General features: G+C 45.7%; 1 protein-coding gene across 20 annotated transcripts in view; it reads right to left on the minus strand.

Moving 5' to 3' along the window:
- Window positions 1–3,094: 3,094 nt before the first annotated feature.
- Window positions 3,095–14,992, minus strand: part of EP400 (E1A binding protein p400) — a 75,995-nt gene continuing 64,097 nt past the window's right edge. For 11 of the 20 annotated variants that reach the window (XM_053370049.1, XM_053370048.1, XM_053370052.1 and 8 more), the window contains 10 exons: window positions 14,387–14,578; window positions 13,232–13,277; window positions 13,021–13,130; window positions 12,556–12,760; window positions 11,270–11,427; window positions 9,467–9,676; window positions 8,191–8,386; window positions 6,942–7,075; window positions 6,312–6,470; window positions 5,808–6,079 (listed from right to left, as the gene is read on the minus strand). In XM_053370049.1, the coding sequence (XP_053226024.1) occupies window positions 5,951–6,079; window positions 6,312–6,470; window positions 6,942–7,075; window positions 8,191–8,386; window positions 9,467–9,676; window positions 11,270–11,427; window positions 12,556–12,760; window positions 13,021–13,130; window positions 13,232–13,277; window positions 14,387–14,578 (1,539 nt within the window). In that variant the 3' untranslated portion in view covers window positions 5,808–5,950. Of the gene's footprint in view, window positions 6,080–6,311; window positions 6,471–6,941; window positions 7,076–8,190; window positions 8,387–9,466; window positions 9,677–11,269; window positions 11,428–12,555; window positions 12,761–13,020; window positions 13,131–13,231; window positions 13,278–14,386; window positions 14,579–14,992 lie in introns of all 20 variants that reach the window. The other 9 variants (XM_053370051.1, XM_053370035.1, XM_053370044.1 and 6 more) reach the window with 7 other exon arrangements.

The following is a 14,992-nucleotide window of genomic DNA, read 5'->3' on the forward strand; positions in this document are numbered from 1 at the left end:
AGTGTTTCAGGATGCATCCCTGTCACATTTGGGGAGATTTATCAAGCTACACTTAAAGAAGTGAGTGAGGCTAGTCGGGCCTTTGTGACCAGGATGAGCTCTGTGACCAGGCTGGGATTTAAGAACTCAGCTGGTCTTGCTCCTGCAGATGAACAGGGAAGTGTTGTTGCTGATCCAAAAATCCTTACAGCCAAACAGGAGAAGGAATCTGAGTCATTTGAGGAGGCGTTTAAAGAGGAACATGAGAAAGAAGGAGGCGCTGTGATGCTGCAGACGACTAAAGAGAGCCAGAGGCCTGTTAAGCTGGACATAAAGGAAAATAAGAACATGACGATGAAAATCTGGTTGGAAGTGAAGAATGGAAATTGGAGAGATCTCCTTTTATGGGGATCTGAAGACATATGGAATATAAATATGGCCAATGCAGAATTTGGAGCCTTTGGGACATTTGGACTTATGAGAAGTAAGAAACAAGATTTTGGCTCCATTGTTAAATATGGAGGTCTGGCTGGAAGAAATATGGACCTTATTGGAACAGAGCCTCTTCGAGATTCGGAATTTAAAATAAAGGACTATCAAGAAAACCGGCAGAGAGAAATTGAGAGAGGATTAAGTGCCTCGGATGTGAGATCGCCAGACTGATTTCGGATGGACTGATGGACTTTGGTTGGGGATCGAAACCGGGAAAGGGGGTGGTAGGGCTTCGGGAATCCAAAGGGTGTATAAATATATTCTGTTCTAATTAAGTTGGTTTTGCCACTAACATAAAAATGGGGATTTGGGGGAGGGATTTGGGGCCGACCTTAGCAAAAGATTGTTAAGAATAAGTGTTGGTGTATAAAGACTGAGATTTTTAAGTTAAAATAGGTTAATTAAATTGATGGGGGGAATTTAGGAAAAGTATTTTAAGAATAAGTTTTGAAATATAAAGATTGAGGTTTAGAAGTTAAAATTGATTAAGTAAACTGAATTAGAGGAAACAAGGTAAAGTGGGGGGACAAAAATTGCTGAACTAAAAATTGGAATTGGAATACAAGAAGGGCAGGTCTGGGGAAGTCAAGGAAATTGGGTACGGAATATAATTAAGGTAAACTTTTTCAACTGTTGTTTTTTCTTTTTTCTTTTCTTCTCTCTTTTTTTCTTCTCTGTTTTTCTTTTATATTTTTTTGAAAATTTTAATAAACATATTTAAAAAAGAAAAAGAACTCAGCTGGTCTTTCAGGTATCCTGATCTCAGGTTGTTCAGGGCTTCCACAGTAAGCGTTGACAGAAGTTGAGAGATCATTAGGCAGAAGTTTCACATCATTAGGCGCCAGAAGCATAGGAAAAACATGGCCACACATGATTAGAATTACTTTCCTCTGGGTTCAGGGATCTGGCCTGGCTGGTAGGAGGCTATCGTTTCGACATCTGTCTCGCAGACAATGGAGTAAGCCTCTGGAGGTGAAGTCAAACTTCTGTGTTAGCAACTCAAAAGTGACCTCCCCGTGAGATGCCCAGATGACAAGAACCCCCTCTCGGCCTCACTGATAATAAGGTCCAAAGGACAGCAGAGCAATACTTTCGTATATTGGGGATACCTTCCCCTTCGACAGCAATGTCTCACAGGGTGTAACTGACATGTAGAAAGGACTCTATGAACTGAAAACAGAGATGTTATGTGTATCTTTGTTATCCATGAAAATCTTTTAATAAAAGCAAATAATAAAAACCCTGAAAACTGGGGGGGAAATACGTTTGGCACCAGGAGGTGTACAAGGTGCCATCCAACCATCTTAGGGACTGCACTCCAGATGTGTAAGGTTTACGCCTTAGCCTTTTCTCCCCCCAAATATATCGCGCAAGGAAGCGGAGGTTTAGGGTCAGTTTTCCTCCTCCTATGTGGCTCCCTTCCCAGGTTGACAAGCCCCATCTGTCCTGCACTCTGGTGCCTTGGCTAGAATATTGATTCTGACCTGGGTGAATCATGTTCAAAGCCCTGCTCAGTGATTAATTTAATTAGGTAACTAAGCATACTTCCCCCCCCCCCACACACACCCTATTTTATACCTACATTCAAAATACCAGAACCCTCAGCTCTTTTGGCAATTGCCCCTCCGGAAGCATCTCCCCCCTCGACAAGGCAAGGTCTGACTTCCTCTCTCTCAAGTGATGTTTACTCCCAGGTAAAGTACCAAATGCAACTTTTCCTTCTTCCCTACATCAGGGTCAGAGTCTTGCTCTTAGCCTATACTGCAACTGTTCCTTTTGTTTCAAGACTCGCTCTCCCTAGGAAGCAGTTTATAACGAGTTAAAAAAGATACTTTAAAAGTATAGCTTTCCCAAAAAGCCGGAAGAATTCTTGCTAGGTTTGGTGGGAGAAGATATTAAGAAGAGTGATCAGAGATTATATCTGTATGCAACAACAGCAGCTAGAGTTCTGATAGCTCAAAAGTGGAAGCAACAGGAGATACAGACAATAGAATGGCAGATAAAGCTGGTTGAATACGCTGAGGTGGCTAAATTGACACACAGAATTCGCAATCAGGAGGGGACAAAGTACCAAAAAGGATGGTGTAAATTTTTGATTTATATAAGTGAGAACTGTACAAATTTGAAAACGTTGGCAGGATTGAAGCAAATCTTATGTCATGTTGCAATATTTAATCAAAGAAACTGTGAATTATAGAATGGAATAGGAAAACTGGTGGAAGGGAAGGACGGAAGTCAACAGCTCTACGGAGCATAAAGTAGGATATATGTAATAAGATTTGATGTTTTATTGGTGTTGGTGGGTGATCTTAAATCTCAATAATTTTTTTTTTAAAAAAAAGACTTGCTCTCCCTATTTTGGAGACGGGGAGATGTCTCTGTTTTGACATTAGTGCACATGGAGTTCTAATTTCAGCTTCTTCCTATTTATCACCTCTAAAATAATGCAGCTTGATAAAAGGTTGAACCTGCAAAGCTGTTTTAAAGTTTCTGGGGTTTTATTAGCCTCCCCTTCCCTCATGGTTTCCAGGGGGGGAAGGAACTAACATTTCATGGCAAGGAAGCAGATCCTAAGGGGTCAATGCAAAATACAAAAGGCCAAAGAAATAATGGCAGCCGTGTGTTATAAAAATGTACACTTTATTACACCTTCAGGTAGGATACATCACAAGTCCTTACAATCCTACTGGTCAAGTACAAATGTTTTATGTTCATAAAGATATTTACAAATTAGACCGGCTTCCTTACACACTTTTTTGTGAGAGGGAGGGAAGAGGAGGGAGAGACAGAGGGGAAGAGTCTAATTTTCATCTTCACTGTATGTAGAAATAGACATTGCTTCTGCTGACACAATCAAAACCAAACACAGAGGCTGCCAAAAAAAATGCAGTGGGGAGGAGAAAAACCTTTACTTTTTCTTTTCTGTTTACATTTACACCCCACTGCATTTATACATATAATAAAGATATAAACTTTTTTTTTCAGAAGTAAAACCAGAACTAACTACACTTTTTGGAGGGGGGTGGGGTGGACATCAGTATACAGTATGAAATAGGCGCAATGATCTACCAGGAACCAGCTTCTATGCATGACCCACTCATCTCCAAAGAGGCTAACGCAAGAAATATTCTGGGTGGTTCCCAGCCAACTCGGCTGGTGAGGGCTCATGGGAGTTGTAGTCCATAACATCTGAAGGGTACCAGGTTGGCGAGCCCTCTGCTAACGCAAGAGACATTCCAAGTGGTTCCCAACCATCTTTTTGTGTGTGTTGCCATTGCCTTCAGCTTGCATTTTAATTCTTCCGCTGCCTGTGTAATAGCAGCTCTCACAAACACAAACCAACAAACGTAATAGTACAAAGCTATCAAGGGAGGGTTGATCTGTCGCTACTTCTTTTATGTACAAACACTTATTTTTTATTAAAAAAACCCAAAACAAACAAACACACACAACTGACAATTGTAAAAACTGAGGTTCCAAGAAAAGCAGGTATGTTGCAAGAGGGAACTGAATTTAAATGAAAGGGCTAGGGGCTCTGCAGGTTCAAAACGTTGCCTGTGCTCTCTAACAGTTGCAGTCCAATAATTCATGTATGCAGAACAGGAATCTACGTTGGCCACAATCCACAAGAGCTTAGCACAGAGCCCACTGTGACCCACAAGCTTTGGGCAGGCTCTGTAGTCATGGGCTGGCTCTGTAGTCTGAGAAGAACGGCAGAACCCCCACCCCACCAAAACTGGGACCCCAGTTGTGTAGCATGCAGATATATCACTTCCCTGCAAACCATGGTCCTCTTTCTAGCATTTAATAATATCTCATTTTGTTCTCATGGCACATTGTGCAGCATAGTAGCTAAAACAGCAGACAATCTGAGGTTCCAGAAGCAGTGTCAGTTTTTAACACATGGCAAAGATATTTTGCCATGAATTGGGGGGGGGGGTTTGAGGGAGTCAGAAGCTGCTGTCCCTGATTGTTTCACAGTTGCTCAGGAACTCAAAAATTAGTAAGGCAGGCGAAATTTGCAAAATTAGCAACCCACAAATGCCCCGCATGAAGATTTTGTTTCTTATCGTTTGGTAAAAGAAGAGCATAAAAGCATTTAGATCCAATTCTTTACACAACTAAAGAATTTAGACTGAATTTTTTAAGTTCCTCTTCCTATAAAGCAGAGACATTTAAAACAGATCCCAACAGTGAAAAAAATACCAGAGCATTCTGCTCCATGCAAGAAATAAGGGCAATGAACCATTTTTGCTTATCAATTGTTAACGAAACCTTTCTTTTTAGAAATTAAGTGGGATAGGAAAAGAAACAATGGGTAATAATTAAACACACAGATACTATCACATAGTATTTATTTCCCCAAGACACACGCCTGGATTATTATTTACCTTAAAAGTGGGAAAATGAGAGTGAAAGCCTATGGGTGAGTGCTTTAAAAAAAACTGTACAGTTGGGGAAGGGAACAGGACACACAACTTGACACACAGCTAGCAAATGTTTTTTTTAAAAAAAAGGACTTACAAAAATGGAGACTGAAATATGGTTCATAATTACAGATACTTACAAATCTTCACATTCATTGGCTGAATGTTCTGGAGAGAGCTTCCAACACATCCCCACTCCCAGCCAACTTATGAAGGGCTTGTCACAACTCAACTTCAAAACAAGTGGAGAGGACTCTTGCTCTGCCAGCCACTGACTGAGCATTGCCTTTTAGTCATTTGAAACCCACTCAAAGGGGATTTCCCTATGGCAGTGATGGTGATATGCAAGACTATGCCGATTTCTACGTGTACTTGAGAGCAACCTCTTCGCTTATCTCTCTTATGAAAACAAGCAGAGACCCAGGTCTTTAAATATTTACACGGCGTATGGTTTGAACATGCGGCCTTCCTGGGAACTTCACACAGGATCGGAGTCACAAAGTGCGCCTGCAGCTTTTGGGGAGAGGCTCTCTGGTGAAGGGACTGCCGGCAAAGTTTTTCCTGTGCAAACAGGTCTGCAGGCTCCAGCTTTTGCCAGGTTGCAGGAAGCACAAACAGTGTGTCCTCCTTTGCTCACTGCTGTGAGGTCACCATGGACTCAGCTGGGTTTGTTGGGTGCCTTTATCCTGACTGGAGTCCTCATTTGCACTTTCGCTTGCTGAGTCTGGCCGTCGGACGATGCCGGAACCTGAGATGGGTTCTGTACGCCGGCTGCCTGAATCTGGGGAGATGCTGCCGTGACAACCTGCTGCTGGACCAGTTTCTGTGGGACCACTTGAGCGGTGGCGGTGGTGGCAGGGATGACTTGGACCTGATGCTGTCCTGCTGTCGTCTGAGACAAAGTCACCGTCTGCGGCTGAGCTTGAACCTTGGGGGGTGCGGGGAGGGAGAAAAAGAGGAAGAGGTAAACAGAAATGCTTGCTAGTGAACATCACACTTTGTTAAGTGTTCGATCCTTTCTAAAGGCAATTTCAGAAGTTACACTTCCCTGCTCAATATTTTTTAAAAAATGTATGCAAGTTTGAAATATGGAATCCCACAAACCTTACCTGTTGGGACACCACCTGCTGAATATTGGCTACTGCTGCCTGCTGCGAGACCACTTGTGGGAGCTTTGCAACCTTTAAGAACAACACATTGGGGGAGAAGGGGTTTGTCATTTAAAAAGTATCCAGCATTCTGCAAATGTTTGACTTAAGCCAGTGTCTGTGGGTTCCACACCAACTGATGTAGGGATGAACTCGGTAGAAACAGTCACTGAACAACCGGCAGGGAAACGGAAGAGGCTCTTATTGTATGAGTACCAATATCACATCCTCGTCAAAGAGAGGGGAAGAGGCACAGTAGCCTTACCTGTATTTGGGTCTGGACTTGTTGGGCTCCACCAGGTTTCTGGGCCTGAGAAATCGGCGTTGGTAGGAACTGTGCCTTAATGGCCGGCTGCGTAGCGTAGACTTTCTGCTGCTGTGATGTCTGCTGTTGGGCCTGGACGGTGACTTGCTGTGCATTTAACTGAAAGGGCAAAATAGGGCATTCAACCTCTTCGAGTCAGCGCACTGGTTAAATATGTAGATTATGACCAGAAGAATCAGGTTCTGATTCCCCATTTTCCCCAGGAAACTCACTGGGTGACCGTTGCCAAGTCACGACCTCTCTTCCCAACCTACCTCACAGGCTTGCTTAGAGGATACAGGGGTGTGTGGAAGCATGCACATTGCCCTGACCTCCTTCAGGGAAAGGCAATATATGGAACATAACAAACAGAATGGAGTTGTTTGAATCCAGGACATGGTTAAGTACATGCAAATCTTTGCCCTATGCAGCTGTGCTCTACTGCAACAATTTACTTACAGGTAAGAGTTGGTGATAAGAGCAGGCCATTCCTCCATCTTTAGCATGCTTCTAATAGCCAAAGTATCCAGTTTCCCACCTTAGTGGCAATGCAGCGTTTGCAAAGGCAGTAACGGGAACAGAGAGGGGTACCTTTTGCTGAACAGCAGCTTGTCCTTGGGCAACCTGAGGCTGGATGGCTTTCTGCTGCTGGGCTGCCTGGTGATGCTGCTTGAGTTTCAAGAGCTGCTGGACGTTCAGCGGCTGAGCCACCACAGTCTGTCCTCCTGTGCAGGATACGAAGGACAGAACTAAAAGACTGGACACTGCAAGTTCTGAGACACTGTTTACAATGATGCTCCACAATACCTTTTTGGAATTCCTTCCTGTTGTGTTTTCAGTGCCTGCTGAAGGCCTTCCTCCTTCAACCTGTCTTTCCCCACTACTGCTCTTTTATCAGTAGTCAGAGGCCCACCTGTCCTGGCCACTCAACGAACCTGACATTTGTGGTAGCCACACAAGCAAGCCTGCTTCCAGAAGGATGAGGCCTTCACCTGGGGTCCTGTTGAATTTTGGAGGTAAGTGCCTCTGATGTCCATTGATGATCCTACTGATCTCCTTCCAAGTTTCTGGAGCACCTGTGCTTTGGAGGGGCTTTTCTGAAGCATTGCAAACCTGAGCACCCTCCTCCTCGGTGCTGCTGCTCCTGCCCTCCACTAGCACGTCCCCACAACTCTGCTGACCTGACTGGAGCAGGATGACTGTAGGCAATGTGTTGGGCAGCAATTTGTGTGCACGCAGTACAACCCAAAGTGGGGTGGTTTTAGAGAGAGGGGGAGGAAGCTATGGTCCCTCAGGTGCCAAGATGAAATATAGTTCCTCTGAAAAGTCTTTGAAATGGACAGGTGTTTTGTGCAACTTGCATTCATTCTGCTCTTTTGCTCTTGCTGGGATGTATTTATTCTGCTGCTGTGTTTTTTGTTTTGATCTCTTACTGTTTTCATATCTTGCCCTTTTAAATCACCTTGGGATGAATCGGGGGCAAGTTTTTGATACAGAAATAAAACCTCTTGCCAGTTCTCCACCAGCTCCTGTGCTACAGCTAAACCGACAGCTTTCCTTCTGCTTCACAGAAGCAAGTCTGCAATCTGTTTGATTCCCTGACCCACTGAATATCCCAAGTCCTTGGCCAACTGGAGAATTCACTGTCACAAGCATGGTACAGTATAGGCGTTAGTAAGTCTCTGATTTTAAAAAGAGAAAGAAAAAGAAAGTGACATATTGGGCATCACTCTGAGAGAGGAAAAGGGGGGAAAGAGACTTAGAAAGCTCGGGTTTTTTCTTCCAAAAGTTTGATATGCTCTCTCTCTCACACATAGGTTAAGAATAATGATTGACACACCTGCTGCTTTCTGTGGTTGTCCAATAGCGACGCTAATCCCAGCGACTGTGACAGGGAGCGTGGTGACTCCTGCAGATGACACTACGGCAGCTGGAACAGACACCACCGGAGGCTTCGCCAAGGCCACCTGGGCTGCTTGCGGTGCCTGGGCCTGGATTTGACCTTGCGCTTGAAGCTGGGAAGCAGGAACACGAGTCTGAGCAGTAAGGAATTGGGATAATTGCACAAGCATGAGAAGAGACCTGCCTATTTCTGGTGGAATGCAATCCGCTCCACAGAACGGCAACGCAATGAGGCAGGAACGAGAAACCTATCTGGCCCTTGGAACTCTACTCAGGCCCTCACTGGCCCTGCTTCACACCCTCCTCGAGTCACTTTGCCTGTCTGTAACGTTTCCCTGAACTCTGATAATGCCTCTCGCTTGCCCTGCTTGCAGAACAGAGAAAGGTTCGTGAGTGTTTGTACGAAGTGCTCCAGCCACTTTCGCCTCTGGCCCTGCCTGTCAACAGCATGTGGCCCCCTGAAGGTTCTCTGCAAGAGAATGTGGCCCTCAACTTTAAAAATGTTCCCTACCCCTGGATTAAAACAGGATGGGGAACCTGTGGCTCTGCAGATGCTGCTACACTCCCAACTCTCAGCCAGCAGCCTCCAGAAGTTTTGTACTATGACACCCATCAGCCCAATGGACAGGAACAAATGGTGGTTGTCCCAAACACCTGGTGGACAACAGGTTGGAGAAGGCTGGCCCAGGTGACTTCAAATGGGGCTTAAGACAAATCCATGGAGGAGGCGCAGGCACCATTGACCCCCAGGAGCCATGAGGGCTAAATGGAGCCCTGGTGTTCAGAAGAAGTCCTCTAAATGTCAGTTGATTAGGGGTCAACAGTGGGGAGCGGTCTGCTTCCCAAATATATAATGTCTGTGAGAAAGAAGACAGCTGTTCCAGACAGACTCTTCATCTTGCGTTCACAATGAAGAGTGCTCTAGCTGAGCAGAATTCTGCGGCTGCCAGTCCAGGGCTTAAATACATTTTAAGAACTTGCCCAGCCAGTGCAGAAGACCATGCAGGAGAGTGAATGAGCCAGCAGAGGAAGGGCAGAGCTCTCTCTCCCCCCCCCCCCACACACACAGCAGGCAGCATTTAGGCAAGCCAAAAAAGAGAGAGGAGAAGGCTTGTGCCCAGTCTCTCCTCTTTGCCAACCGTCCCACCAGTGCCAGGCTAACTGAATTTTCTGCTGGCTTATTAACCTCTGCGGGATCCCCAAGGCTGACTTACAAGGCGAGCAACCTGGAGGTTCGTGACGGTGGTGCCAGTGAGGACCGCCCCTGGCCTTGGTGCTGCAACAGCCGTGAGTTGCTGGGTCTGCTGCTGCTGCTGCACTTGAACCTGAGAGGCCTGTTGCTGGGCTCCAGGCTGGGCCTGCTGCTGGGCAGCCTGCTGTTGGGGAATCTGCATCTTCTGCTTCTGTAACTTGATGAGCTGCTCCTGGAGAGAGGGAGAGAAACACAACATCGTACCACCACCACGACTTTTGGCTCTGCTAAATGGCTTCTGATACCAGGAGAGAATTGGAACCAAAGTTTTTCTTTTCTGATACAGTAACAAGGTTTGCTGAGCGCAGGGTGGATTCGATTTAAATCATCACTAGTCAGTAAGACCTGATTTAAATCATTTTGTTTTTTTTTTACAGAAAGACTCATTCTTGCTGGTATAATCTTAACATTTACAACCAGATGAAGGTTTCATTTTTGGAATCATCAATTTTCAGAGCAGTTTTTACAGCTATATCAAAAATTACTGATTTGGTTATACTATTAGAAATACATAGACAGATAATTATGAAATTATTGTGAGGTTTAATAAGTTAACTGTTTGTATTTGGACAATTTTTCTGCTGTACTTTATGGGAAGGAGAAAAATAATCACTTCCTTAATAAACAATTTAACTAAAACAATAACATTATAGCATATGTATCCATGTCTGTTAACTGATGTGGTTAAATGGGGTTTTTTATTAAAAAACTTAGACTGAGTTTTAGCGCACATGAAAAACATAAAACAAATCCTTCTTTCCTGATGAATAGACTTTGGACTATAATGTAACTTAAATAGAAAACTATCTTTAGAAAGATTTCTCCTCCAAAAGCATTTTATTTTAAAAATCCGATTTAAATTTTTTAAAATCTGATTTTTTTAAAAAAATCATTGATTTTTATCCACCCTGGCTGAGCATATAGATCTCAAAACACAGTGCACGTTACGTAATGCACTGCACCTTTCCCCATCTAGGTTGCTCTCAGTGGTAGAGTCTTTGCCTTCCATGCAGAGGGTCCCTAGTTCAATCCCTGGCTTCTCCAGGTAGGGCTGGGAAAGAGTCTGTGCCTGAAACCATGGAGAGGCGCTGCCAGCTGACACAGGGAGTAACTGAGTTAGACAGGGCAAGGGTCTGACTCAGTATAAGGCAGGTTCTTATGTTGCCCTTCAAATGCTTTGGACTGCAAACTCCCATCAGCCCCAGGTTGGAGAAAGCTGCTATATATATATTAGGTGCACGTGTAAAATCAAATGCTGCGTTATCAAAAATACATGAATGCTTTGTGTATGCTAGGATTCCACGGAAGTGACGGAGCTAAAAATACAGAATCTGGTGTTGAGAGCGGGAGCCTCCTTTCCCAGAGCCCCTGCTTTTATCCTTTGGTTTCAAAGAGCAGGTTTCCAGGTCTGATGACTGTAAAGATATGCTTGACAGCTGTGCATGGGCAAAGCTTCTCAGAAGTGAGAGGGGATCAGGTTAAATCACTAGGGGTTGGAGGCAGGGCTTCAGCACTCAGGCAAACTCCTTGCCCTTTCCCGCAACTCCAGGATGCAAATATGCCCAATTTACACCATTCTTCTACCCCACCATTCTTCCCCACCCCACCCCCTGAACACTTGAAAATTGGGTCTTGGAGGGCCACTTCAGGGTTTTTCTGTCTCTTAAAGCAGCATAGTGCTGCTTTCAATGCATGGTGCAGATGGGGTGCAATGCAGCGCTCTGACCGACGCTAGTGCTCACAAATCGAGGAGCCTCTCCCTCACCTGGGATAACTTCCCCACAGCTTTAATCTGGGCTGGCGACTGGGCCTGTGGGACTTGGACCTGGCCTGCTGCCGCCTGCTGCTGTTGCTGCTGCCGCAGGAGCTGGAAGTGAGCCGGGCTGATAGCCTTCCCCGACAACTGCACACCTGCTGGAGCTGCTGGGGGCAGGGGGAAGAGAAGAAAAGGAGATTGATTACACTTCCTAGCCATTCATTACACACACAAAAAACTCACCTCCAAGCGACCTGCAACGTTTTTAAGGAACAAAACCTACAGCATGCAATTCATAAAGATTTCACAAAACAATTCCCAGTAACAAGCAGCAAAAAGCTTCAGTAGCACAATGTACAAGTCATCAACAGCCCTCCCTACTCGGCCAGCCCTGTTCCCAGTCCACACTCTTGCTTGGCCCTGCTTCACACCCTCCCTGAGAGTTTCTAGTTTCTGAGAGAGCTTAGAACGTGTCCTTGAACTCTGATAAAGCCTCTGGCTTGCCTTGATATGGGATAGAGAGGGGTGTGGGAGTGGGTGCAGAAATGAGGTAAGTACAAAGGCAGCATTTACCTTGGTGCCCTCTTTCGTCTCTGCCTCAGCACTCTGTCATGCGCTCCCTGCTCCGGGGAGGTTGCCCTTCGAGTTGAAAAGGTCCCCACAGATTTAACTGAGGGCAGGGAGCCTTTGGCCTTCCAGATGCCCCAGCCAGCATGCTCAGTGGGCAGGCACGATGGGTACTGGAGTCTAAAACCATCTAGAGAGCCGCAGGTTCCCCATCCATGGGCTAAATATAATATACTCAGCCCATTATACCTAAAGGAGCGTCTCCACCCCCATCCTTCAGACTGGACACTGAGGTCTAGCTTCCCGAGGGCCTTCTGGCAGTTCCCTCACTGCAAGAATTGAGGTTGCAGGGAACCAGGCAGAGGACCTTCTCGGTAGTGGTGCTCACCCTGTGGAACGCCCTCCCACCAGGTGTCAAGGAAATAAATAACTATCTGACTTTTAGAAGACTTCTGAAGGCAACCCTGTTTAAGGAAGCTTTTAATGTTTGATGTTTTATCGTGTTTTTAATATTCTGTTGGGAGGTGCCCACAGTGGCTGGGGAAACCCAGCCAGATGGACGGGGTATAAATTGTTGTTGCTGTTGTTGTTAAAACCCACGTAAGGTCAAGTCAGCAAAGGATTGGAAACAAGAAGCAGATGTTGTTACTACCAGTTTGGGAAAGTATCCCATAGGTAAGATTTAACTTTTTTAAAAAATCAGACTATGCAAAATGTGCACTCTTTACCTGGCGTAACCTGAGTGACTAAGGATCTTGCTTGGGTCTGGACCGGGGTCAGGTTAGTAGTGACAACCGCTGGCGCTGTCACCGATGTCACTGCTCGGACCCCTGGGGTAGATGCTATGGTCACCAGTTCTGCAGATGCAGCAGGTGCGGCAGCTGCTCTCTGTTGAGTATGTACCACCTGGGCTGTAGCCGTTCCTCCTGCGGTCTAAAGGAAAGGAAGAAAGATGTAAATCATCGCAGCTCTTGAGTTAAGGCTATCTTTGACCAAATGGCTCAAATTCAAACATCTTGGCAAAACAAGGTTTGTCCTCGCCGTAGTAAAGAATCCCACTTCTGGGGTAGGATTTTTTCCAGGTGCCCCTATCTATAATCAAACTGCATCCGCACACACACTGGACTCTAGTTGAAATTGCTGCCCTCATTGGGAGCCTGAAAGTGATACACTGGGCATCTGAAAATACTCACCGCCAGTGATCCCGGTATCACGGGAGAAGCCAGTCGCTTGTTGATTGGCTGAAAGGTTGTTCCAGGAACCCCAGCCACTGTATTTACAATAACGTTCCCGCTCACTGTAGCTGAGAAACAAAACCAAAACGTCAGTCTGGGCCTGCAATGGAGGCAGGCATAGTCATTTCTCCACCACCCACAATGCTTTACTATGGGTGGTGTAACTTACCTGTCTGCATGCTTGTCCCAGTCACCGAGGTCTTCATTGTGCCAGCCTGGCCAAGAGATAATTTTGGTTAAAGAGGGACGTGGAAGGGTTGGCATGCAATGCTGGCCAGGATGTGGCAGGAGCTGTGTGCAGCTGCACACAACTTCTTCGCAAACCTTTGAAGCCGGCAGTTAGTTAAAAAGCTGGCATTTTAATGAAAGTTCCCCTTTGCACATGAACCCCAAACCTGTGGCTGATGCCTTCCAAACAAGCCAGGATATGATGCAAAGTTTAAATGATGGCTTCCTATCCTGGTTTGTTTGGAAGACATTAGCCCTATTTTCAGAAGCAGCTGGAAGATACAGTCAAGTGCTAAACCTTGACTTGTTCAGGCGAAGTGAAGCGAATGGAAAAGGGCCATGGAAACTTGTGTGTGCTCTGGCTGAAGCAGCCAGAAATTTCAGCATTATGTGTGAATGTGGGCACCATGTAAGAGTTGTGAAGCTATCTGCTCATATGTGACACAGCTTTCTGAGAATTAGCCAGAGTCCCAAATGATCTCCGTGGATATTCAAGCTATGTTTCTAACTGCTTTAAGGATTTAGCGCAGAATACACAACGATAAATGTAAGCACAAGTGGAAAAGTAATAAAATAATAAAAATGAAGTGGGTATGTGCTGCTTATAAATTCAAAACTTATTTTAAAAATAACAGGTCCTCTTGGGAGCAGGGGTGGGGGTGGGGAGTACAAAACATGAATTTAGCCTATAACTATCTGATTCCCTCCCTACAGAAAGTCAGTGTTATGGTTTCTAGCCTATAGTGGGTAACATCTTTGCTGCCACCAGTCAAACAAACAGTCAGCATATAAATGGACGTGCCTGATGTTAAGGCTGGTCACTGCCTGTGCCTGTAGCGCTACAGGATGCTGGTCTTAAAACAAGAATGCAGCCACACAGTTTTGCCCGTGAAAGTTGCAAGCCCACAAGAACCCCTGCAAATGTGGCTTGGCATGCCTAAGTGACACTTCTTAGCCTGCCTCTCCCGCACTTTATGATGCTATGCGTCATTTGAGTTTTAGAAATAAGAGGAGACTCCGTCAATCCGGACATGCTCTCCACTCCCCACAGGCATCCGGGCCAGTGGCTATTTGCAACCCCTCTAGAGTGTCTTACCAGCACTGCAGTGTTTGCCACAGTGGTAACAGCCGTCTGCACCACAGCCTGGGGCTGCTGGACTACCTGGGCTTGAGCCTGGGGCTGAGGCTGGGCTTGCTGTACCGCCGCTTGCTGTGTTTGTTGCTGGCCGGCCTGCTGTTGCTGCTGAGGTCCAGCTTGCTGCTGGGCCCGTTGCTGCTCAGCCAGAGCCTGGGCAATAAGGAAGGAGAAAAAGTGGTTGGTTCCTGTTCAAAGGGCAGATAAAAGCATCCTGAACAAGGCAAGCCATCCTCACGCTCCTCTCTTCAATTGGCTCTGAACAGGTGGATATGTTGAATTTGCCTAGACTTGACATCTTACAAGGTCCAGTCCTTTCATTTAGTGTCAGTTCTTTAGGGCAGATCTTCACATTACCTTTCCCAAAATTTGGGGGGGGGGGAGAGAAATATATAAAGACTTGGGAATAGCTGTTCATATGCCTCTTCTACCCCATTATATACAGCAGCGCTAGTGGCCCCAAACAAGCAACAGGTTCACCACAGGATAGTCTCTCCTGTCCTCAGAAGCAACAGAGAAACCCCCAATCCAGCTTGGGACTGTGGTACAGAAAAATTCCATGTGCCA

Source organism: Podarcis raffonei, chromosome 16 (genome assembly GCF_027172205.1).
Source record: "Podarcis raffonei isolate rPodRaf1 chromosome 16, rPodRaf1.pri, whole genome shotgun sequence".
In the NCBI taxonomy this organism is placed as follows: Eukaryota; Metazoa; Chordata; class Lepidosauria; order Squamata; family Lacertidae; genus Podarcis; species Podarcis raffonei.